At 52.1% G+C, this 18,972-nt stretch overlaps 7 protein-coding genes across 7 annotated transcripts; 4 read left to right on the top strand and 3 right to left on the bottom strand.

The window, feature by feature from the left end:
- Positions 1 to 161: 161 nt before the first annotated feature.
- ASPBRDRAFT_38280 (cytochrome P450) lies at positions 162 to 2,243 on the top strand. The gene is made up of 5 exons (XM_067623908.1): positions 162 to 479; positions 566 to 806; positions 859 to 977; positions 1,034 to 1,816; positions 1,886 to 2,243. The coding sequence occupies exons 1-5, from the start codon at positions 171 to 173 to the stop codon at positions 1,979 to 1,981; spliced, it is 1,548 nt and encodes a 515-aa protein (XP_067483186.1). The 5' UTR covers positions 162 to 170; the 3' UTR covers positions 1,982 to 2,243.
- Positions 2,244 to 4,443: 2,200 nt separating this feature from the next.
- ASPBRDRAFT_26458 (uncharacterized protein) lies at positions 4,444 to 8,934 on the top strand (the record flags this gene model as incomplete). Its single annotated transcript, XM_067622267.1, has 4 exons — positions 4,444 to 6,788; positions 6,839 to 6,857; positions 7,251 to 7,529; positions 7,582 to 8,934. 4 exons carry the CDS (start codon positions 4,444 to 4,446, stop codon positions 8,932 to 8,934), a joined length of 3,996 nt encoding a protein of 1,331 aa, XP_067483185.1.
- Positions 8,935 to 9,105: 171 nt separating this feature from the next.
- ASPBRDRAFT_26457 (extracellular serine rich protein) lies at positions 9,106 to 10,407 on the bottom strand (the record flags this gene model as incomplete). Its single annotated transcript, XM_067622266.1, has 3 exons — positions 9,106 to 10,019; positions 10,099 to 10,234; positions 10,318 to 10,407. 3 exons carry the CDS (start codon positions 10,405 to 10,407, stop codon positions 9,106 to 9,108), a joined length of 1,140 nt encoding a protein of 379 aa, XP_067483184.1.
- A 668-nt stretch (positions 10,408 to 11,075) lies between these two features.
- Positions 11,076 to 12,987, bottom strand: ASPBRDRAFT_116037 (uncharacterized protein; the record flags this gene model as incomplete). Its single annotated transcript, XM_067616950.1, has 2 exons — positions 11,076 to 12,258; positions 12,305 to 12,987. The coding sequence occupies 2 exons, from the start codon at positions 12,985 to 12,987 to the stop codon at positions 11,076 to 11,078; spliced, it is 1,866 nt and encodes a 621-aa protein (XP_067483183.1).
- A 610-nt stretch (positions 12,988 to 13,597) lies between these two features.
- ASPBRDRAFT_38274 (bifunctional AAA family ATPase chaperone/translocase BCS1) lies at positions 13,598 to 15,540 on the bottom strand. Its single transcript, XM_067623907.1, has 2 exons — positions 15,136 to 15,540; positions 13,598 to 15,063 (listed from the first exon to the last, which is right to left on the bottom strand). Exons 1-2 carry the CDS (start codon positions 15,286 to 15,288, stop codon positions 13,723 to 13,725), a joined length of 1,494 nt encoding a protein of 497 aa, XP_067483182.1. The 5' UTR covers positions 15,289 to 15,540; the 3' UTR covers positions 13,598 to 13,722.
- A 31-nt stretch (positions 15,541 to 15,571) lies between these two features.
- On the top strand, positions 15,572 to 17,657 carry ASPBRDRAFT_38273 (putative Zn-dependent hydrolase/oxidoreductase family protein). Its single transcript, XM_067623906.1, has 4 exons — positions 15,572 to 16,059; positions 16,121 to 16,165; positions 16,223 to 16,858; positions 16,914 to 17,657. The coding sequence occupies exons 1-4, from the start codon at positions 15,920 to 15,922 to the stop codon at positions 17,290 to 17,292; spliced, it is 1,200 nt and encodes a 399-aa protein (XP_067483181.1). The 5' UTR covers positions 15,572 to 15,919; the 3' UTR covers positions 17,293 to 17,657.
- Positions 17,655 to 18,939, top strand: ASPBRDRAFT_38271 (uncharacterized protein). Its single transcript, XM_067623905.1, has 2 exons — positions 17,655 to 17,727; positions 17,776 to 18,939. Exon 2 carries the CDS (start codon positions 17,974 to 17,976, stop codon positions 18,709 to 18,711), a length of 738 nt encoding a protein of 245 aa, XP_067483180.1. The 5' UTR covers positions 17,655 to 17,727; positions 17,776 to 17,973; the 3' UTR covers positions 18,712 to 18,939.
- Positions 18,940 to 18,972: the final 33 nt, after the last annotated feature.

Raw genomic sequence — 18,972 nt, 5'->3', positions numbered from 1 at the left:
CGGGATTTATTCCGCCCTCATGCGGGGAGTCCAACACCTGCTCAAGTAGTATATATAAGTTCAACCACTGCAATCGTGCCATAGCATTAGATACTTATCCATGAAGGCCCAATACTAGGTAGTACTAGTACTACTAGCATATCTCCCAGTCCCTCATCATCATTGCCATCATGGCTCTCCTCACCACCACGCTCACCTTCCTCTCCCAACACATCCCCCCCCTCCTCCTCACATGCCTCATCATCCACCTCACCCGAAACTACTTCACCCCCGGGGTATCCCGCATCCCAGGCCCATTCCTTGCCAAAATTACCAATATCTGGCGCTTCGTGGACGTAGCGCGAGGCAAGGCGGAAATCACACATTATAAGCTGCACCAGGAACATGGCGAGTACGTGCGGTTAGGACCGAACGTCGTTAGTGTCTGGAATGTGGAGGCATTGAAGGTGATTTATGGGATCAACAGGGGGTATAAGAAGGTATCATTGTCCTCCTACTATCTCCATATATTTGGGGGGTTACGAAGGATTTACGTTGATATGCTGACAGTCGCATGCGTACGTAGACCGCATTCTATACTGTCCAGCAACAGCTTGCAAAGGGAAAGCCGACTACAACGCTTTTCACAACCATTGATGAGGACTTCCATGCTAAGATTAAACGACCCGTGTCGGCGGCTTATTCGATGAGTACGGTTGCCGAATTCGAGCCGTTTGTGGATAGTACGATACGGACGTTCTTTGCACGGTTGGATGAGTTTTCCGAGAGGAGGAGTGTGTTTGATATTTCGACGTGGTTGCAATACTGTAAGGCTTTGTTATTGGACCCTGGTTGTAGTAAGTACGCTGATATGAGCAGATGCGTTCGATGTTATTGGGGAGATGACGTTCAGCAAACAGCTTGGGTTCCTGCAGGAGGGTCGTGATGTTGAGGGGATCATAAATTCACTGGAGAAGACGTTTGACTATGCAGGAAAGGTGAGTTGCATGCCAACAGTTTGTTTCCTTTAGCCTAACAGGCCGTTTGTGTGTAGATTGGCCAGATGCCCTGGCTAGATTATGTCCTGGTCAAGAACCCTCTCTGGCAGCTTGTTCGGGGCGGGTCTACTGGAGCTGTTGCTTGTTTCGCCCGCGATCGCTTGCATGAGCGACTGTCTCAGGATGGCAGTAAGCGAGATGATGTCCCTGAACGTCAGAAAGATTTCTTGACCCGCTTCCTGGAGGCCAAATCTATCCACCCTAACGTGGTCGACAACGCCCAGGTATTCTCGTACACAGTCAGCAATGTAAATGCAGGCTCCGATACGACTGCTATCTCTCTCCGAGCGATCCTATACTATACGTTGAAGAACCACCGAGTATTGGGCAAGCTGCAGGAGGAGCTCCATGGCGCCCTCCGAGCGGGGAAAATTACCGTTCCTGTATCATGGAAACAAAGCCAGGAACTTCCATATCTCGACGCAGTCATCAAGGAGGCTCTACGTCTGCATCCACCCGTAGGACTCCTCTTGGAGAGAGTAGTCCCCGCAGAAGGCCTTCAATTGCCAAACGGCCCCTTCCTCCCCGCCGGGACTGTTGTTGGCGTCAATCCGTGGATAATCCATCGCCACGCTATTTTTGGCAAAGAGATTGACAGGTTCGTCCCTGAGCGTTGGCTGCGGGGTAACGATGAATCAGAAGCGGAGTTTCGACTGCGAAGGCAGAATATGCTAGGGGCGACGCTGACGTTTGGGGCCGGCCCCCGAACCTGCATTGGGAAGAACATCAGCCTGTTGGAAATATATAAGCTGATCCCATCGTTGCTCTTGGCCTACAAGGTATGTGCACTGCCATTTAACTCTTGTTTCGGTAATATGTGGTGTCTGGTTAACGGGTGGCTGTTACAGACTGAATTGAGTGACCCGGAAGCTGAGTGGGAGTTGGTCAATGCATGGTTCGTACGACAGAGAGGGATGAACGTGAAAGTGACGCGAGTGGCATAGCATGCAGTACACAGTTAACTGTCAGATGAAAACGCGAGGTAAAATGACTGTTTGTCAGGGATAAGATCCTGCACTGGATCCTGCATGCAAGGCGCTCTTAGGAAGTCCGACGGTCAAGCCCACTGGTAATCTTAATAGAAGGGGAGCCTGCCTTGGCATCATCCCTTTTGATTGTCATAAGCGGCACGGTCAAAAGCCGAGGGGAACAAGCAAAGAGCGATCAAATGTACTCCATACTGCCCTCTGGGACCCCGACTCTCTATTACTGTAATTCCTGTGCGAGAACACGTTCGTCATCGCCATGACGCGCAGGAGACCCACCAGTTGGCGGCATTATCCCATTGTGGACACTAGGAATCGCGGTGCTGATTTCCGATAAGGGATCATCAAGCGCATCCTTTGGCTCCCGTCTGTATTAATAGCATCAAACTCGCTTTCGCGAGTCGATCCATATAAGGGCGACGCAACGGAGTTCTGGTGCATCGGATGTCCGTCACAGCGCAATCTCTCAAGGGATGCTATCTAGCTTTAGAGTTTCTGACAGTCCAAATTTTGGTGAACTAAGTTGAGCTATGCATGCGAGATATCCAGTCCGGCGACTCATATCATAAGAATGAGTCTCAGCCTGCAGATGATAAGCGATACATCAGATATGAGCCGAATGATTCGACAGCGGCCAATGGCACAAAAGCTGGTTGCCTTTCGGCAGGAGGATAAAGTGAAGCGATATCCACGATAGTGCCTTAGAGCATCAAACTTTATCAAATTGGGTTTAGGGAAAAGTTCCCGAAGCAGTAGGAAGTGGTGGGGCGCGGCCGCATCACGGGACGATCGATCCCCGCTAGAATCATGTGACGGAGGGAAGGAACGCTACTACGGAGGAGTTCTGGTCAAGCTCACTAAGCGATGGCGTTTAATAAGCATCGTGCTTCACTCTACTTTGAAGGGAGATCGGAAGAATAGCATCCGGTCTTAGTTCGGAGGGAAACCAACCTGGTGGGCCTCAAAGACAAGCGCCAGAAGGGATAAAACAGTTTGTCGAACAACCGACTATCAAAAAGGGCAAGCAGCTGTCGAGCGAATCGAACCTTGGCGCTTCGGCGGGTGGGACCCGACTAGGGGCAGCTGAAACCGACTCCGCCTGGTACGCCCGTATTGTGTCAAACCGGTTTTTCGCTTTCCGTACCAAGGAAGTTGCCCACGCTCGTCGTCATGATTTCCACCATTGGAAAGCCTGCTGCGATTATCTGGCAGTTGGTAAATGAGCATCATCAACTCGTATGCCATCCAGGCAACCTGTCTGGACGATCGCTCCTTCATCCAACGGTAGATATGCAATGCATCCAGCCGGTCTCCAGACGGGTCGGGGCGGACCCTCCCAACTGCGAGGGATGTGGTTGGCGATGTCCAGCGTCTCCCCGTACATAACGTCACCGCGGATGCAGCTTCTATGGAGAAACATGTAGGTAGGAGTGACCTATCACGGTTGAAGAAGTACTATGCAACAAGGCGACGGAATAGGCACTTTGTAGATGATAGATAGATGGTTGTTGTTGGGAGACCTGAGACTCTGCAAACCCCCTGCAACCGTTGTGTAACCCGCCGTCTCGGGGTGAAGAGGAACGCAAAGCCATTGTGAACTCTACAGGATGCATTGGCGTACTTTCTCTACATGGCACCACACTCCGAGGTCCTCCGCAAGTGCCTCTGCTCATTGCACTAGATATACTACAATCATCAACCTCAAACGCCGTTGATGAGACTGATCTCATCCTGGCGTCAGACTGAAACCCATCGTGTACCAAGGCCCAAAAACTAACCAGGCGTAATCAGAATACGGTACCTGAAATTAGCTGTGAAATTAGCACGGCAGGACGTTTAGTTTACCGGACAGGGTCCGTAATAAGCGGATGGATTTTAATTTTCAACTTCACGACTTCGCTGGGAATCGTACGCGCTAGACTCGATCGAGGCCCGCAGCGATTTTCCCCTTTTCCCTTTCGGCTCTCGCTTTTCTTCTTCTTCGTCGTCGTCGCCGTCCGTCTCCTCTTTTTCTAACTCTTCTCTCGCTCTTTGTTTCGTCGTGAGATGAAGTCTCGGATTGACCCTCTGGCAGGTTCGTGAGACTTGGTTAGATGGACTGCTGCATCGCGCGCTGCCGGGGCGACTATTAACTTGGCCTGCACTTTTCTTTTCGATCCGCTCGTTTCACTTCGCGCCTGACGGAGCAGCTCGACCGCTTGACCGGTCTCTTCACTCGTTCACCACTGCCCTGCAGCCTTTCTCTACGCGCTTACTCTTTCTCGTTTCTTTTTCCTCCGCTTCGTCTCGCCGCCCCTTTGCCTCTTCACCCATCCTTATCAACTATCGCCGCCCCCCTGAATCAGTCCTCGACTGCGTCTTTCCATTCTACACTCACCGACCAATGTCCAGCGGGAACTGGGATCTATCATCTCGTGGCCATGGTCACAGGAAATGGAGACTTTCGATATCCGCCCCTTGCAGGCGCGCATGATATCCCCAGCCGACGCAGGATCCCGAACCCTCCCCGCCTAGATCCGTTGAGACTCAATCCTCCCTTTCCGCGCCCCTCGACCGCCGACGGCGTTCGTCCTCCCCCTTCTCAGCGCCCTCCCGTGCCTTCCCCACGACTGCACCCTGCACAGGCGGCTGCAGCCGATCCATCATGGCGCTCCCCTTCGCCTCAACCCAGAGATGACGACTATGAGTTCGTCCCCCGCAAGCCCGCCCTGCGTACGCCAACATACCCGGTGTCACCCAATCGTCGCCCAGGATATCCTCCCAGAGAGACTGAATTCGATCACCCACCGCCCCGGAAGCTTCCGCCAGGCGCACCGGGATTGCGCATCTCCATGTCTACCTCCAAGCTGCATAGTCGACGCCAACGACCTCCTCGGTCACGAGAACGGTACCCAGATGATGCGTATGGATTAGCATTGCCTCGTGTCGTGCCTCCGGGGAGTTATGCAGACGCACATGGAGAAGATGCCCTGCGATCCAGTGTCAACTCTGCCATGACGTCGCGATCAAGCATCGAACAAGCCAGCGGAACTGAGCGCAGCAGTGTCCTCACCAAGAGTAGCTCGATTACGGACCTTTCTCCGGACACGCCCGATGGACCTTGTGAAAAAGATGGGGGCATGAGTGTGGAGGATGCCATTTCCATGTACCTCGACGGTTTTAGCGATGTGACGGAGGAACCTGGATCGCCAGATATATATGACGATGAGAAAGTAAGACCGTGGAGTCCACGTCCGCCCACCGAATATACGCTCGATGATGGCCATACTTCCGATGAGCATTCGCCCGACCTGGACCCCACCGAGGATCTTCCGCCTGTACCACCGCTCCCGGAGCTGAGTGCCCCTGTACGAGGGTCACTTAGCGATCGTCATGAGAGAGAGGAAGTCCCGCTTGAAGAACCACCGGTTGAAGCACCGCTAAGATCACCAGGGGTCGAGCGTCAAGAAAGAAAAATCGTGGTGCCCGGAGTGGTGCCTCCTGCCCTCCTGTTGGGAACGGACTCGCGCGATCGTTACGGGTTCCGAAAGGCTACTCATCATGTGACGCTGGCCCAGTATGAGGCGTGGAGCAGCTCATACGCCGACTTTGCCGCGACCCAGCGAATCAAGTGGGTGGAACTGCTCCGTCAGAATCGGCTGCCGATCACAGATCCGATCTCCTTCCCGCCGAAATCAAACAAAATCAAAAAGCTGGTGCGCAAAGGCATTCCGTCGGAGTATCGAGGAGCCGCCTGGTTCTTCTACGCTGGCGGGTATGAGCACCTGAACCGGAATCCCGGGCTCTACGAGCAGCTTGTCCGGCAGGCCATGGATTCCCCGAGCAATGACGACAAGGAGCACATTGAACGCGACTTACACCGAACGTTTCCGGATAACATCCATTTCAAACCTGAATCGGTCGAACAATACGGAGGCTCCAGCGCTGGCGCTGGAAGCAGTAACCCGAAACACGAGTCTGTCACGGTTGAGACAGAGATGATCCAGTCGCTCCGGCGCGTGCTGTATGCATTCGCGGTGCACAACCCGCAGATCGGGTATACGCAGTCGCTGAACTTCATCACGGGGCTGCTGCTGCTGTTCATGCCTGAAGAAAAGGCATTTTGGATGCTGCACATCATCAGCTCGGTGTATCTCCCAAGCACGCACGAAATCAGCCTGGAAGGCGCTAACATCGACCTGTGGATCCTGATGGTGCTGCTCAAGGAGACGTCGCCGCATGTGTACAACAAGATCGCCGGTGGATTCGGTGGCGGTTCGGGGGCGCCCGCACTGACGGTGACGTCGCGGCTCCCAGACATCACGCTGGGACTGACGAACTGGCTGATGTCGGTATTTATTGGGACGTTGCCCCTGGAAACAACACTGCGGGTGTGGGATGTTTTCTTCTATGAAGGGTCCAAGACGTTCTTCCGGGTCTCACTGGCCATCTTCAAGTCGTGCGAGCGAGAGATCATGGCGGTGTCGGATCCAATGGAGGTATTCCAGGTGGTGCAGACAGTGCCAAAGAAGCTGCTGGACGCCAATACTCTGATGGACGACTGCTTCGTGCGGCGACACCGGGTTGGACAGGGCCGCATCGACGAGCTGCGTGCCGCGCGACGGGCAGCAGTTCGACACGAGAACATGCGGCGGTCGCGGGCGTGGAACAAGGGCCAGATCCAAGCAGCGACAGACGAGTGGCCCGGACGATCACGAACACCCATCCCAGGCATCGAGCGCAAGATCGGAAATTCGTGGCGACACATGCGGAACCATGCATTTCGGTAGGAGCTGAGGAGTGATGGATGGCTTTTATTGATACCCCCCAAAGCAGCTTTATTGTATTTGAACCGGTCAGTTCCACCGTTTACCTGGTCCGGACGATCTATATGTTACTCTGCGACCTCTTAATCTTAATCGACTCGCGGGTTTCAGGGCGCAGGCCGGAGGGACTGACGACATGCCTGACGATGTTACATGTACATACTGCATATTAGCTTAGATATATGAGTGGCATTGATTCACAATCCTTTACTCTTTACAGTAATTTGGGGGGGGGGGAAGAGGAATTAAGTTTGGGGATCCGTGGACAGCCAACACAGCGGCCGGTCGATCCCGCCTCGATGACGCGCTCGAGCTGTAGTGTAACCTTCTGCTGCCCGGATTGCAAGTTTTTGACTTTTCTCTTCAGCGAACTCGCGAGGTGATCTTCACCTCTTCAATTCCCCCTTCTCTGCAATTCACAGCACGCAATCATGAGTGGTCAGGCATCCAGCTATTACAACACCAACCAGAGCTTTGGCGAACAGCCTCAGCCACCACAGCCGCAACAGCAATATGCCTACCACAACTACAACCAAGCTCCTCCCCAACACAATGGCGGTGATTATCGAGGACCTGAACCAAAACCTCCTCAGGGACCTCCTCAGGGACCTCCGCCAACCTACAACCAAGCCGTGTATGGGTTTGACGAAGCCTTCGAAATCGAGCGACCCAAATACAATGACATCTGGGCGGGACTCCTAGTAAGATACTCCTATGTTGTCACACGATGATTCATCACTAAACTTCTGGCAGCTCATCGCCGTCTTCCTCGGCTACGTGGCAGTGTCCGGCGTGACCATCCATCGTTATGCGAAATACAAAGGCTTCAGCGGCGGCGGTATCTACGATGCGACCAATGACTTCTCCCTCAACACCAACACCCTTGTGCTCTTCATCTTCGTCCTTTGCGTGGCCCTCGCCTTCTCATATGCCTACTTTCTTGGTGCCCGGTACTTCTCCAAGCTCTTCATCTGGGTCACGGGCATTCTGAACATCGTATTCGCCCTCGCCACCGGCATCTACTACATCGTGCGCGGGCAATATGGCGGCGGTATCGTCTTCCTCATCTTCGGCGTCTTCGCCATCGTCTGTTTTATCAGCTGGATCCCCCGCATCCCCTTCACAGCCTACATGATGGAGGTCTCCATCGACGTCTCGCGCCGATACGGGCACATGTTCCTGGTCAGCACCATCGGCGGCCTAGTCGCCGTCGCCTTCGCCGCCTGGTTCTCCGTCACCCTCGTCTCCATCTACGTCGCCTACGAGCCCGACAGCACCGGCGTCAACCCCGCCTGCCCCAACGGCTCCGGCGGCTGCAGCACCGCCCGAGTCATCGGACTCGTCGTCTACGTCACCTTCGCCATGTACTGGTTCAGCGAGTGGCTCAAGAACACCGTGCATACCACCATCGCGGGCGTCTACGGCTCCTGGTACTTCTTCGCCAACTCACCCCAGGGCATGCCGCACGGTGCCACGCGGGGCGCGTTCCGTCGCGCCACCACCTACTCCTTTGGTAGCATCAGCTTCGGCTCGCTCATCCTCGCCTTCATCAACATGCTGCGGCAGGCGTGCTCCATCGCGCAGCGGCAGGAAGCCGCGCAGGGCAGTCTCATCGGTAGCATTGGGTTCTGGGTCCTGGGCTGTTTCATCTCCTTGCTGGATTGGCTCGTCACGTTCTTCAATCGCTACGCCTTCTGCCATATCGCTTTGTACGGGAAAGCCTATATCCCCTCCGCCAAGGATACGTGGAAAATGATGAAAGATCGTGGCGTGGATGCCCTGGTTAATGATTGTCTTGTGGGACCGGTGCTGACGATGGGCTCGGTCTTCGTGTCGTATGTGTGTGCCCTGCTGGCGTATCTGTATCTTCAGTTCACAAACCCGGGGTACAATCGAGATGGGAATTTCACGGCAGTCATTATGGCGTTTGCGTTTGTGATCGGGTTGCAGATTTGTCAGATCTTTATGACGCCCGTGAGTAGTGGCATTGAAACCATCTTTGCTGCTATGGCGTGGGATCCGCAGGTTTTGATACAAGATCATTCTGAGATGTATTATCGATTGGTGCAGTTGTATCCGAAGGTGCAGCAGGCGATTCATGCTTGAACAGTATAGCAGTGAGTTTTGCCAACGGTATAAGATTCGATTTAGATTTTAAAGACAGACTATACTATACTATACTAAGACTAAACTAATCATACTACATGTCATACTCATAACATAACCCATTCTCTCTATTCTCAATAAGAATAGAATATAATGAGATAATAAAAAGGATCACAGAACCAAAACAACAACCCCTACAACCCCCATTCCAACCGCCATCAACATCCCATCAATCCCTCCTCTCACAGCACTCCCCTGAAACATCGCCCCAGTAGTATCATTCGATCCACCACCATCAATCCGACTCGCATCAACTCCACTAGGCAACGACATCACCACCGACGATGGTGCAACCACACCCGATGAACTCCCCGAAGCATAAACTGCCTGCGTCCCAAACAATCTCGCAGAGGTACTAGCAGTAGCCGTAGCCGTAGCAGGAACAGCCTCACTCTCCATCCTCACCTCCGAAGCATCATGAGCATCATGAGCCTGAGCATCAGTAGCAGATGGAGGATAATCACATGCACAGTCCGTGACTGTCTCCGTGTAGAACTTGTATACTACGTTCGCGTTGGATGCGTCTGTCATATGTACACCGTGGTGTTCGGTGATGGTTGCTGATGTAGATTCTTGGCGGGCTTCTTCTTCAGTTTTGGTTGAGGTTTGGGTTTCAGTCGTGGCTTCGATGCGCTTCTCTGAGTCTGGGGATGAGTCTGATGTTGATGAGTCTTGAGTAGTGTCTGTGTCTGTGTCTAGGGATGACTCGGAGTCGGTGTTGGGGTCGGGTGCATATGCACGCTTCTTGTCGGTCTTGGTATCCTTTTGGGTCTGGTTAGTGATGGTGTGTTTGGGTGAGGGCTTGTTTCCGTTGCCGTTGCTGTTGCTATTTCCATTTTTGTTGCCATTGCCATTGCCATTGGCGTTTCCGTTTCCGTTTCCATTTTTGTTGCCATTGCCAATGCCATTGGTATTACTGGCATTGGAGGTGGTTGTATCCACCCTCATCATAGGACTACTGCCCTTGCGAGCATCAATGGGGACGTCGGTATCGCTGCAGACGTAGTCGGGGATGTTGGATGGTGCTGTTCATTATGTATTCTCATTAGCATACACGTATATATGTAAGATACTAAGGTAAGAAACAGAGGATGGAGGACGTACAAACACCCTCACTCGCACAGTTGTCCAAAGTATCCTGATCCAGTGAGGACGGATCAAATGGGGCGTTGCAGAAGCAGTCTAGTGCTGAGGGGGAGGTGCATCCCGCGTTGCGGGGGTAGGTTTTTGCGATGGAGGACTTTCAATCAGTTATTATTCATTAGTTTCGATAGTTCAAATTCGTTGTATGTCAAAGGACTTGTGAGGGAATGGGATACGAACAGCACATTGCAAATATCCCAAGTCGCCGTTGGTTGTGGTGGATGTCGCTGCGGCGAGGGACAGAGTGGATAGAAGGAGGAGGTTATGCATCTTTAGTTTCTTATTCTTAGTATCCTTGGTGTTTAGTAGTTAGTTAATTGTTGGATGTTAGAATAGATGTGGGTGCTGTGTCTCGTACTCTATATATCTATGACACTACTAAGTACGGACTATTAATTATCAAGTGGTATAAGGGTGGCAACATCCCTTGAATTCCAGTCCTGAGGCAGTGATATCGTGCATATCGTGTAGATGATCGATGGAGTGGCGGTAGGTTTGGTGTGGAATGTGAGTTGGGTATGTATGAATGTATCATGTTGATTTGCTACACGGTACTGGAGGGAGGAGGTATGTTTCCGATCTCTATTCTTGGTTCTTGTTGTTATTATTGTAATCTAGGCTGTATGATTTTATTTAGTAGGAAGGAAGTGTGGGTGGGTTGGGATTATAGCATGATTGAGGATGTATTGTAGATAGTCTTACCAATTTCGCAGTATCAGTTTATACACGATGTTGTGTATTGACTGGATACAATACCAAATTCCCTTCTACCGTGTCATGCATCTAGTTGAATTGACTTTCTACTAAATCTTGACAGGGGCTGGTAGTGGAATTCTTATCTCAAATTGGCTCTGACTTCATCTACAACAGTCCCTGCGAGTATCGTGACATCAAGGAATGCAACCCACATCAATCCATAGGGTACAATCCCGATAATCCTATGAAGTATGGCTATCAGTAGCACAACATCGAGTCAGGTTCACCACCATCCAAGCAACCCCCTTGACAACCATCGCAAGTCCGTGCACCACCACATTAAACCCCCAGAACAACACCCGCAAGCATCCCCGTGCTATCGGCGGAAGTTCCTCTCCCTCCCGAGACCCTCCTTGATATCGCCCGTACTTGTCCATATCGAATTCCTCCACTACGATCTTCCGGTCCTTCGGCCTCTTGGGCTTACGGCTCCAAAACTGATACCACTTTCGGCCATCAGAATCGTGTTGCGATTTCACCTTCGACCATAGCTGGCTACCTTCTTTAGCGTCTTCCCGTTCCGCTAGAGTAGTGATCATCTCCCTTCTTGGGCTAGATAGAGAGGGACTCGAGGGCCCCTGGTCATACAGCTTGAGTCCCTCAAGAACAGGCCTTGTAGACTCGTCGGACACCGCCACAGCCAGTAGTGCAGAGACAAGACAGTCAACAGCATACAACGAGGGTATCGTCGCAACAATCGACCCCGTAGCTAGTGACAGAGTCATGGTCCTCAGATCGAGCGACGCCAAAGGCTCATCGGCGTCTGTCAGTGGCAGCGTGGACGTGCGCGGTGTAGCCGCCATGGCACCCGTCTCGACGGCATTGGCTGGCAGAGGGGTAGTGACCAGAATGGTGGGTGGTTGGCTGTGTTCCCCCTCCTTGGACAGACTGGAAACTGTAATGTGTAGGACGCCAGAATATTTTGAGCGTACTGGCGACAGAGGAATGCCAGCAGCACCAACCAGCGCGGGAGGCTGCTGCTTGCACAGCGCGGGGTGATGAAGCTCATACACTCGTCTCGATTGGTTCCACAGCAACTTGCAGGATTCCTGAGCCGCTGCTCGTTTGAGTGCTTCTCCTTCTGCTTGAGTCGCCTCGGTGGCTGATAGGCGGAGCTCTTCCGCCACCTCTGCGGCTTGGTCCATGGCTAAGATGGCGGCGAGGCGCGGGAATAGTATCGAAACCAGGCCATCGTAGGGACCCTGGCGACGAGATTTGTCTTCAAGCTTTAAGTTCATCACAGGGACGCTGCTGTCCTGCTTGAAGGGGTGCTTTCGGATGATCGATATGTCCTTTTCTGAAGTAGTTCGCAGTGTATAGAATGGTACTCTTGGGTCCCCGAACACAAGTGTATTGGTGTCGATCCTGTAGGGGTCAGCCATATCATAGTAAGTTCAAGGAATGTACTTACCGCTCAACACACAGGTTAAAAGCCGCAGGCTGGCTCCGTGGGCGTTGGCCGTTGGCTATTTCCCAGAGACTCTGTAGCTCGTCTTGCGTAGAATATCTCTCTACAGGATCAAGAACGCCAGCCGGAAAGTTTAGCACGCTTGCAGGAACTGTCTTGGGCCCAAGAGCGCGATCAATCTCTGGGGGTGGCGTCTCCGTCTCCGACCTAGCTAATTCCCAGTGGTCATCGAATGAAGGCTCCGGGTAGTAGTGCTGCTGGTTTCTTAGAGGATTGAAGTTATATCGAGGAACTGTTGACTTCATCGGCACCACTGGAGCTGCAGCAGGTGAGTTGTTCTGAGGCGGAGCAGATCTGGTCGAGTATGAAGGAGAGCCAACTCTTTCTGTCGGCCGCTTGTGGCGGTCATGACGCAGAGGTGACTTGGACGATTCACGCTCTCGTATTGTCTCTGGGATAGATACTGGAGTCGACCTGGACATGGCCTTTGGCGGCGGTTTGATACTAGTATGGGTATCCTCAATAAGTTTAAAGATCACGGCTTCTGTAGGACTACTCTTGTCACGTAGCTCCTCCATGGGTCTCGTATCTGTATGTGTTTTTAAGGCTGGCCTTCTCGGTACCCTTGGCAATTCCTTTGATGGTCTGTTATCCGAGGATGATGGGAAGAGTTGGAACTGATTCATTGTGAGATTAGATTTGCTTGCAGTCACGTAAAGAACTGTGGACTTGCGTCTTTGGGGCTGAATCTAGTATCTGAGTCCAGGAAAGAAAAGGAAATGTCAAAGACTGCTTCAATCAATATCGCAAAACAGGTGGTAGTATGTTGTGTATATATAAGCTCACCATACATAGACGCCCACCATCATTAGTACCCAGCTGGCAAGGCACAGACCCCAATCTATCCATCATGATCAAAACATCCATCGCCGGCGGCAAGGGTCCGAACAAGAGAGGCTGCAGTAGCGTGAAGAATATGCACCGTAGTGGGAGAAACTTGATTGCTTGGGTCGGCGCTTAGCCTCGACATCTCGCTGGATCGGATAGCGGGCATGATGTGGCTGGACTCTGCCCGGCGCCTCGAACCAACCCAAAGATCATGATTCGGCATAGGGAAGCGCTGAAGATGATAATCAAAGACTGTGAGTGGTCCGTGGTCGCGGGGTAGGTGACGAGATGAAGTGATGAGGTTTATCTCTGGTACTCTCTAATCGAGACACCACCTATCGGTGAAGAATAGTCGGTTACCAGAAAGGGAACCGCTCCGACAATACAGAGATAGCAAGTATCAGAAAACCTGACGGCCTCAAATTTGCCTTGAGTAGGATTGAATCTGCTATTCCATTGGCCATATTTTACATATACTGGCGCACGACTAATATACATGCCACGGTCTATCATACAGTCTAATCGCTCTCATCCTACATAGCCTCATCATGAACTCGGTATGTCAGCCCCTCGGCCATAGCAATCGCTCCCTCCATATTCCCCTTGTTGTACAAGAACAAGCCTTGTAGAGCAGCAGCACTGGTGCTCTTCGTTCGATCAGCCTTGAAGCCGTTCTCGTCCTCGATCAGCCCTAATTCCTGTAGCCGATCGAGGAATACCTGTCGATTGGTGCCACTCGGGTCAAGCTCTCCGTAGAATCGGTCCCAGAGGCAGCTGACTTGATAACGAGTCACTTCACCCAGGCGCACCGTCATGTCCACGCGACCTGGTCGGACTAGCGCCTCGTCTAGCCGTTCAACGTGGTTGGTGGTGAGGAAAATAATCCGTTCCTCGGCGCTTGCAACGCCATCAAGAGCGTTCAGCAGACCCGAAAACGTGACATTGGCTCCGCGATATCCATCCTCGTCTGTTTGAGTTCGGCGATTCGAGAACGCAGCGTCTACATCTTCCAGCAAGACCAGGGTTCGGTTCGGAACGATCGTTAGAAGGTGATTTAGCCGATCGTCGGTCAGTCCCCGTTCACTGAGGTTCAAGATAGCAATGTCATAGTCCAACTCGCCCGCCAAGGCTTGGATGAACGAACTCTTGCCCGTTCCCGGGGGGCCGTAGAGGAGGTAACCACGGCGGTAGGGGATTCCCCGATCGTGATACCATTTGCCACTGCCCACAAAGTCCTGCACATCCTCCACAATTCGCTCCTTGACTCCTTGATCGAGGACCACTGACTCCAACGGACGCTTTCGCCGCGGCTGTCCAAAAAGCTTCCATTCGGTACCCCAGCTGTTATAGATGGATGTCTTGCCTTCGTGGGATTTGGCCGCATACGCATGCGCTTCAGTGAAGAGGTCTTCGAAGACGTGTCGATGCGAATAAAGCGTGGTCAGAGTAATGGTTTCCCACGGCCGGCCCGTGTGTAGGTCCTGGGACTTGGACTCTCGCATCCGGTTGACGAAAATAAACGCATTCTTATACCGCAAAACATGCCTTCCGGGTCCAGGAACCAGCGCGAAATGTGTATGTATCGCCCCATTGCTGTGCTCGACTTTCTGTGTTTGGATTGAGAGGTGGCGCATCCCGGGGGTCAGCCTCTGTAATATGGACTCCATGAAACCAGACCTGCTGGCAGCGGAGCGGGCCGTATTGAGCTGCGATTGTTGGTATAGTGTCATCCAGTGAAGGAACCACGGGTAGGAGTCATCTTTGATGCTGATTTCGACGTCGACAAGCATGCGCCGACGGAGAAGAGCGGCGCCATGACGGAAACCTTTTTGTGCGAGACTGACACCGGCTCCTAGACCGGCTAAACCAAATCCCTAGAAATACAACTTCCTGTCAGCGATTGCATTTTGCAGCAGAGCATAGCCGCGACAGCTTAGGAAACTTACCGCGGTGAAGAAAGGATTGCTGGTTAGCTGGGAGAGAAGGCCTTCGTCGCCTGTAGGCTGCCCCGCTGCTTGGATGGCATCTTTCCGTTGCTGCGCAATCAGATCGCCAGGCGAAGGCAGCCCTGGAGTACTCGACGGTCCATTGGGGTCCATGCCAACAGAAGAACAATCATGCACCGCCACCTACAGTTGTCTGATGCCTCGAGCACATCCGCAATGTTCCTGTCGGGGAGTCGGAGTTATGACGGGCCGAGATCGGGCATCGGAGATGGAGAAGTCCTGTGGTACTGAGAACACTCGACAGGGGATGACATTGGCTGCGTTGTCTACGTATCTTAGTCCAATAATATCACGTCTTGGATTATAGCACCGTAGACATCCATAGAGCTATGTAGTCTAAGTCCCAGATGCTTTCCATGGGAAGCCACTACACAACACGAGGTGGGAGAAACAACGGGATGTCATCAGTCCGGCCGGAGATAACGGGCTTTACACGGTCATCGCCGTTCCTCTTTTCCATTCACCAAACAGGGGACTGCCTCAATTGCAAAGTCTAACATGGGCTAGCGCATGCTGGATTGTATTCATATCTGAGATCTACAGCAGGAAGTAACTACCCAACTATCTTCATTGTCATGTTCTCCAGGCAGCCGCCACCACGCATCGTATAAAACCTTCCGCGCCCTCAATTCTTCAGACAATGCGAGCATTCCAGCGGAGCTTCTTTTGTTTCCGACAGCGCAGCCCTTCTGTACCTAGATTGTCATTCCCACAAAGAGGCAACATGACCAAAGCTACCTCGGCTGCTTCAACGTCGGCGGCCCTCTACTCTCTAGCCGTCGTTCTCTCCCCGGCTTCAGAGGGGCCTGAGGATGTCAAGGAGAAATCCCACCATCTTAAAGATAGCTTTCAAAACCCCTGGGAGTATGTCGCTCTGTAGCTCGCAATCGTTGAGAGTATTTTATAACTAATGCATTGGCTGAAGCTCATGGAAATCTCCGTCAGTGGGTGATGCTCTTCGCATGTGGGGGTAAGTGGCAAGACTTTCCTGGCGACTCACTATGCAAGTCTGACACCTGCATTGAAGGGGAATGATAACGGGGAAAATCAAGTTCCCAGACGTCACGCCTCCCACAGTACCTGTTCAGAAGCCCGAGTTTCTGCCTGATCGGGAAACATCCAGTCTACGGGCGACATGGCTTGGCCATGCTTGTTACTACGTCGAATTCCCCAACGGCCTTCGAGTGCTGTTCGACCCCGTGTTTGAGGACCGTTGCTCTCCGGTCTCCTTCATGGGACCAAAACGCTACACCGAGATGCCATGCCGCATCGAGGACATCCCAATTATCGATGCGGTTGTAATCTCCCACAACCATTACGATCATCTATCTCACCCAACTGTGAAGGAAATCTCGCGGCTCCATCCGAATTGCCACTTCTTTGCGCCCCTCGGCAATAAAGCGTGGTTCAGCAGCATTGGAATCGACAAAATTACTGAGCTAGATTGGTGGGACGAGCGAGATATTGTTCTTTCAGCCTCGCATGAATCCGTCACGGAGGCTGGTGCCGGTGAAGGCCAGAGTTCAGATCGAGCTGATATCACAGCCCGCATCAGCTGCTTGCCTTCGCAGCATACAAGTAATCGGGGTGTGTTTGATCGATCAAAGACCCTGTGGGCGTCGTGGGGTATTGAAGCTGGAGGTCGGAAGTTGTGGTTTGCAGGGTATGTATAATCGCCGAGAAGATGCCTACAAGTTCTGACCAAGAACGTCGTATAGAGACACAGGATATCGGAATGTGCCAGTGCTTCCTGCTGGTGTCGATGACCATGCACCAGAGTACAATTTCCCATCGTGTCCTGCATTTAAGCAAATTGGACGATTCCGGGGGCCTTTCGATCTCGGGCTGATTCCGATTGGCGCCTACTCACCCAGATGGTTCATGAGCCCTATGCATGCAGACCCTGACGATGCAGTACAAATCTTCCGGGATACCAAATGCAAAAGGGCCATGGCTATTCATTGGGGTACATGGGTTTTGACAAATGAAGATGTCCTTGAACCGCCAAAGAAGTTGAAGGAAGCGCTCACTAAGTATGGGTTCCCAGAGGTCGGGGCATTCGACGTTTGCGACATCGGCGAAAGCCGGGAATTCTAATGGTCATGTGCGCCTGGGAAAGTTTGGGGTACATATTCTACTTACTTTAATATTGCTGTACGATACCTGCATGTTGATCATTGTGCGTGCACCCAGATAGACGCTCACAACTCTATAATCCATACAAATCTCTCTTCCCCTCACCGTCTTTTTTTGTACATGTGACGAGTCTTGGATCAACCCTCCGGCATAGTCAATGCTCCTATGGAGTGGTAGACTTCATAAAGAGGCTCTGGCCCCTGTGATGGCACGGGCCTATTTACGGAGCGTGCCAGTGAATGACCCTGCACCAACGACGCGTTCGAGGTGCATACAGCGCTTCCCTCATTTCTACTCGTATTGGCAGACAAATATGATAGTGCGCCCAGTCCAGATGACCAATTGCAGTTGTCTTTGAAAAAGCTGCTGGAGGGAATGACCCATCAAGCAGTAAAGGTGACATAGAAATGATTCGCTTCCAATAACTGAGTTTGACGTCAATAGGAACTTCATTCGTCCCATGATCGTTGGGTGGCTCAAGTTTCCAGTAATTCGGTTGCCTCTACCTTCCAGACTGAATTTACTATCTTGTATCACGTACATATATTTTTGGCCCCATCTCACCAACTGCTCAGCCTCTCATTTCCCCGATCAAAACCCCATCCCCAGCGCGCGCTCTCACCACGTCAGCAAACAAACACCATGGCTACCATGATACAGCAAAGTCCACAAGAGGCCGGCTATTTCTGGCGAAGCAGTTCAGACACCTGGACGAGCAGTAATGTATGGGAGCCACCCGAGCGCAGATGCTCCATGGATGACGAAGAGGAAGTACTCTACGAACTCGACGAAGTCGCCCTAGCACAACTCCCACTGCATCTCCAACACAACATGCGTCAACTACAGCTAGAACGAATGCGCAAACTACTGCACAACCGGGACCCGGATTTCCGGGTTCCTTCCAGACCTGTACATCCTAATCCGTACGCGCAAACCTGGTTCAAGAACATGATGGCGCGGCTTTCAGCAGACCAAGAAATGAATGAAGTCCATGAATGGCGCGAGTCGGTACAGCTTGATGGGGACCCAGATGATACTACCTGGCGTTTGGTTCCACGGCAGCGGACTGGCAACAGACAGCACCATGACCGAAGAACCTGGCACTTCGATCATGCGACTTCGGGAGAAAATGATTTCAGCGCTTATTCGACTGGCAGCACACGTGTATGCAGCCTGCATGGGCTGGGAGTAAATGAGTTTGGATTCCGCCTATCCGAGACCGGTTCACAGGGTGGTAGCAAAGACCAGAAGCAGGAGATCGGAAAGGTCTCTTCAAAGCCTCGGAAGAGGAATGTGTCTATTATTACGCATGTGCGGGCACATGTGCGTTTTCGGGTACGCAAGAGTGTTCAGAAGCTGGGCAAGCTCCTGAGAAGGTGATATTTGTCCTTAAACGTTTGAGTTCATATCGTTGAATGATTTGAATATTTGGAGGAAACGGGGGAAAAGTTTGGGTTTGTTTCTCTGGGAGTTCGGCGATACGGGGTAAAGGGGATACCTGGTCAGCGGGCGTTATGAACATCTGTTGCAAGATGAACAGTTATTTCTGAGCAAGATCAATTAGTTACTTTCTAAGACCCAAGCAAGAAAGGGTGCGAACTATTCGATTCCATGGCCTGCGATGCTGCTCCGTAGATAGAT

This window comes from Aspergillus brasiliensis, assembly GCF_001889945.1.
Source record: "Aspergillus brasiliensis CBS 101740 unplaced genomic scaffold ASPBRscaffold_2, whole genome shotgun sequence".
Lineage (NCBI taxonomy): Eukaryota > Fungi > Ascomycota > Eurotiomycetes > Eurotiales > Aspergillaceae > Aspergillus > Aspergillus brasiliensis.
The sequence above is the reverse complement of the archived record's forward strand: the minus strand, read 5'-3'. Positions and strand labels throughout refer to the sequence as shown.

Bases quoted from the DNA above. Each gene is read 5' to 3' on its own strand.
- ASPBRDRAFT_38280 (XM_067623908.1), top strand. From the start codon at position 171: ATGGCTCTCCTCACCACCACGCTCACCTTCCTCTCCCAACACATCCCC. The intron at 807-858 runs GTAAGGCTTTGT...TGATATGAGCAG, and splicing joins TTCGACGTGGTTGCAATACT to ATGCGTTCGATGTTATTGGG. The intron at 978-1,033 runs GTGAGTTGCATG...GTTTGTGTGTAG, and splicing joins CGTTTGACTATGCAGGAAAG to ATTGGCCAGATGCCCTGGCT.
- ASPBRDRAFT_38274 (XM_067623907.1), bottom strand. From the start codon at position 15,288: ATGGACCCCAATGGACCGTCGAGTACTCCAGGGCTGCCTTCGCCTGGC. The intron at 15,064-15,135 runs GTAAGTTTCCTA...TTGTATTTCTAG, and splicing joins GCAATCCTTTCTTCACCGCG to GGATTTGGTTTAGCCGGTCT.
- ASPBRDRAFT_38273 (XM_067623906.1), top strand. From the start codon at position 15,920: ATGACCAAAGCTACCTCGGCTGCTTCAACGTCGGCGGCCCTCTACTCT. The intron at 16,060-16,120 runs GTATGTCGCTCT...CATTGGCTGAAG, and splicing joins AGCTTTCAAAACCCCTGGGA to CTCATGGAAATCTCCGTCAG. The intron at 16,859-16,913 runs GTATGTATAATC...AACGTCGTATAG, and splicing joins CGGAAGTTGTGGTTTGCAGG to AGACACAGGATATCGGAATG.
- ASPBRDRAFT_38271 (XM_067623905.1), top strand. From the start codon at position 17,974: ATGGCTACCATGATACAGCAAAGTCCACAAGAGGCCGGCTATTTCTGG.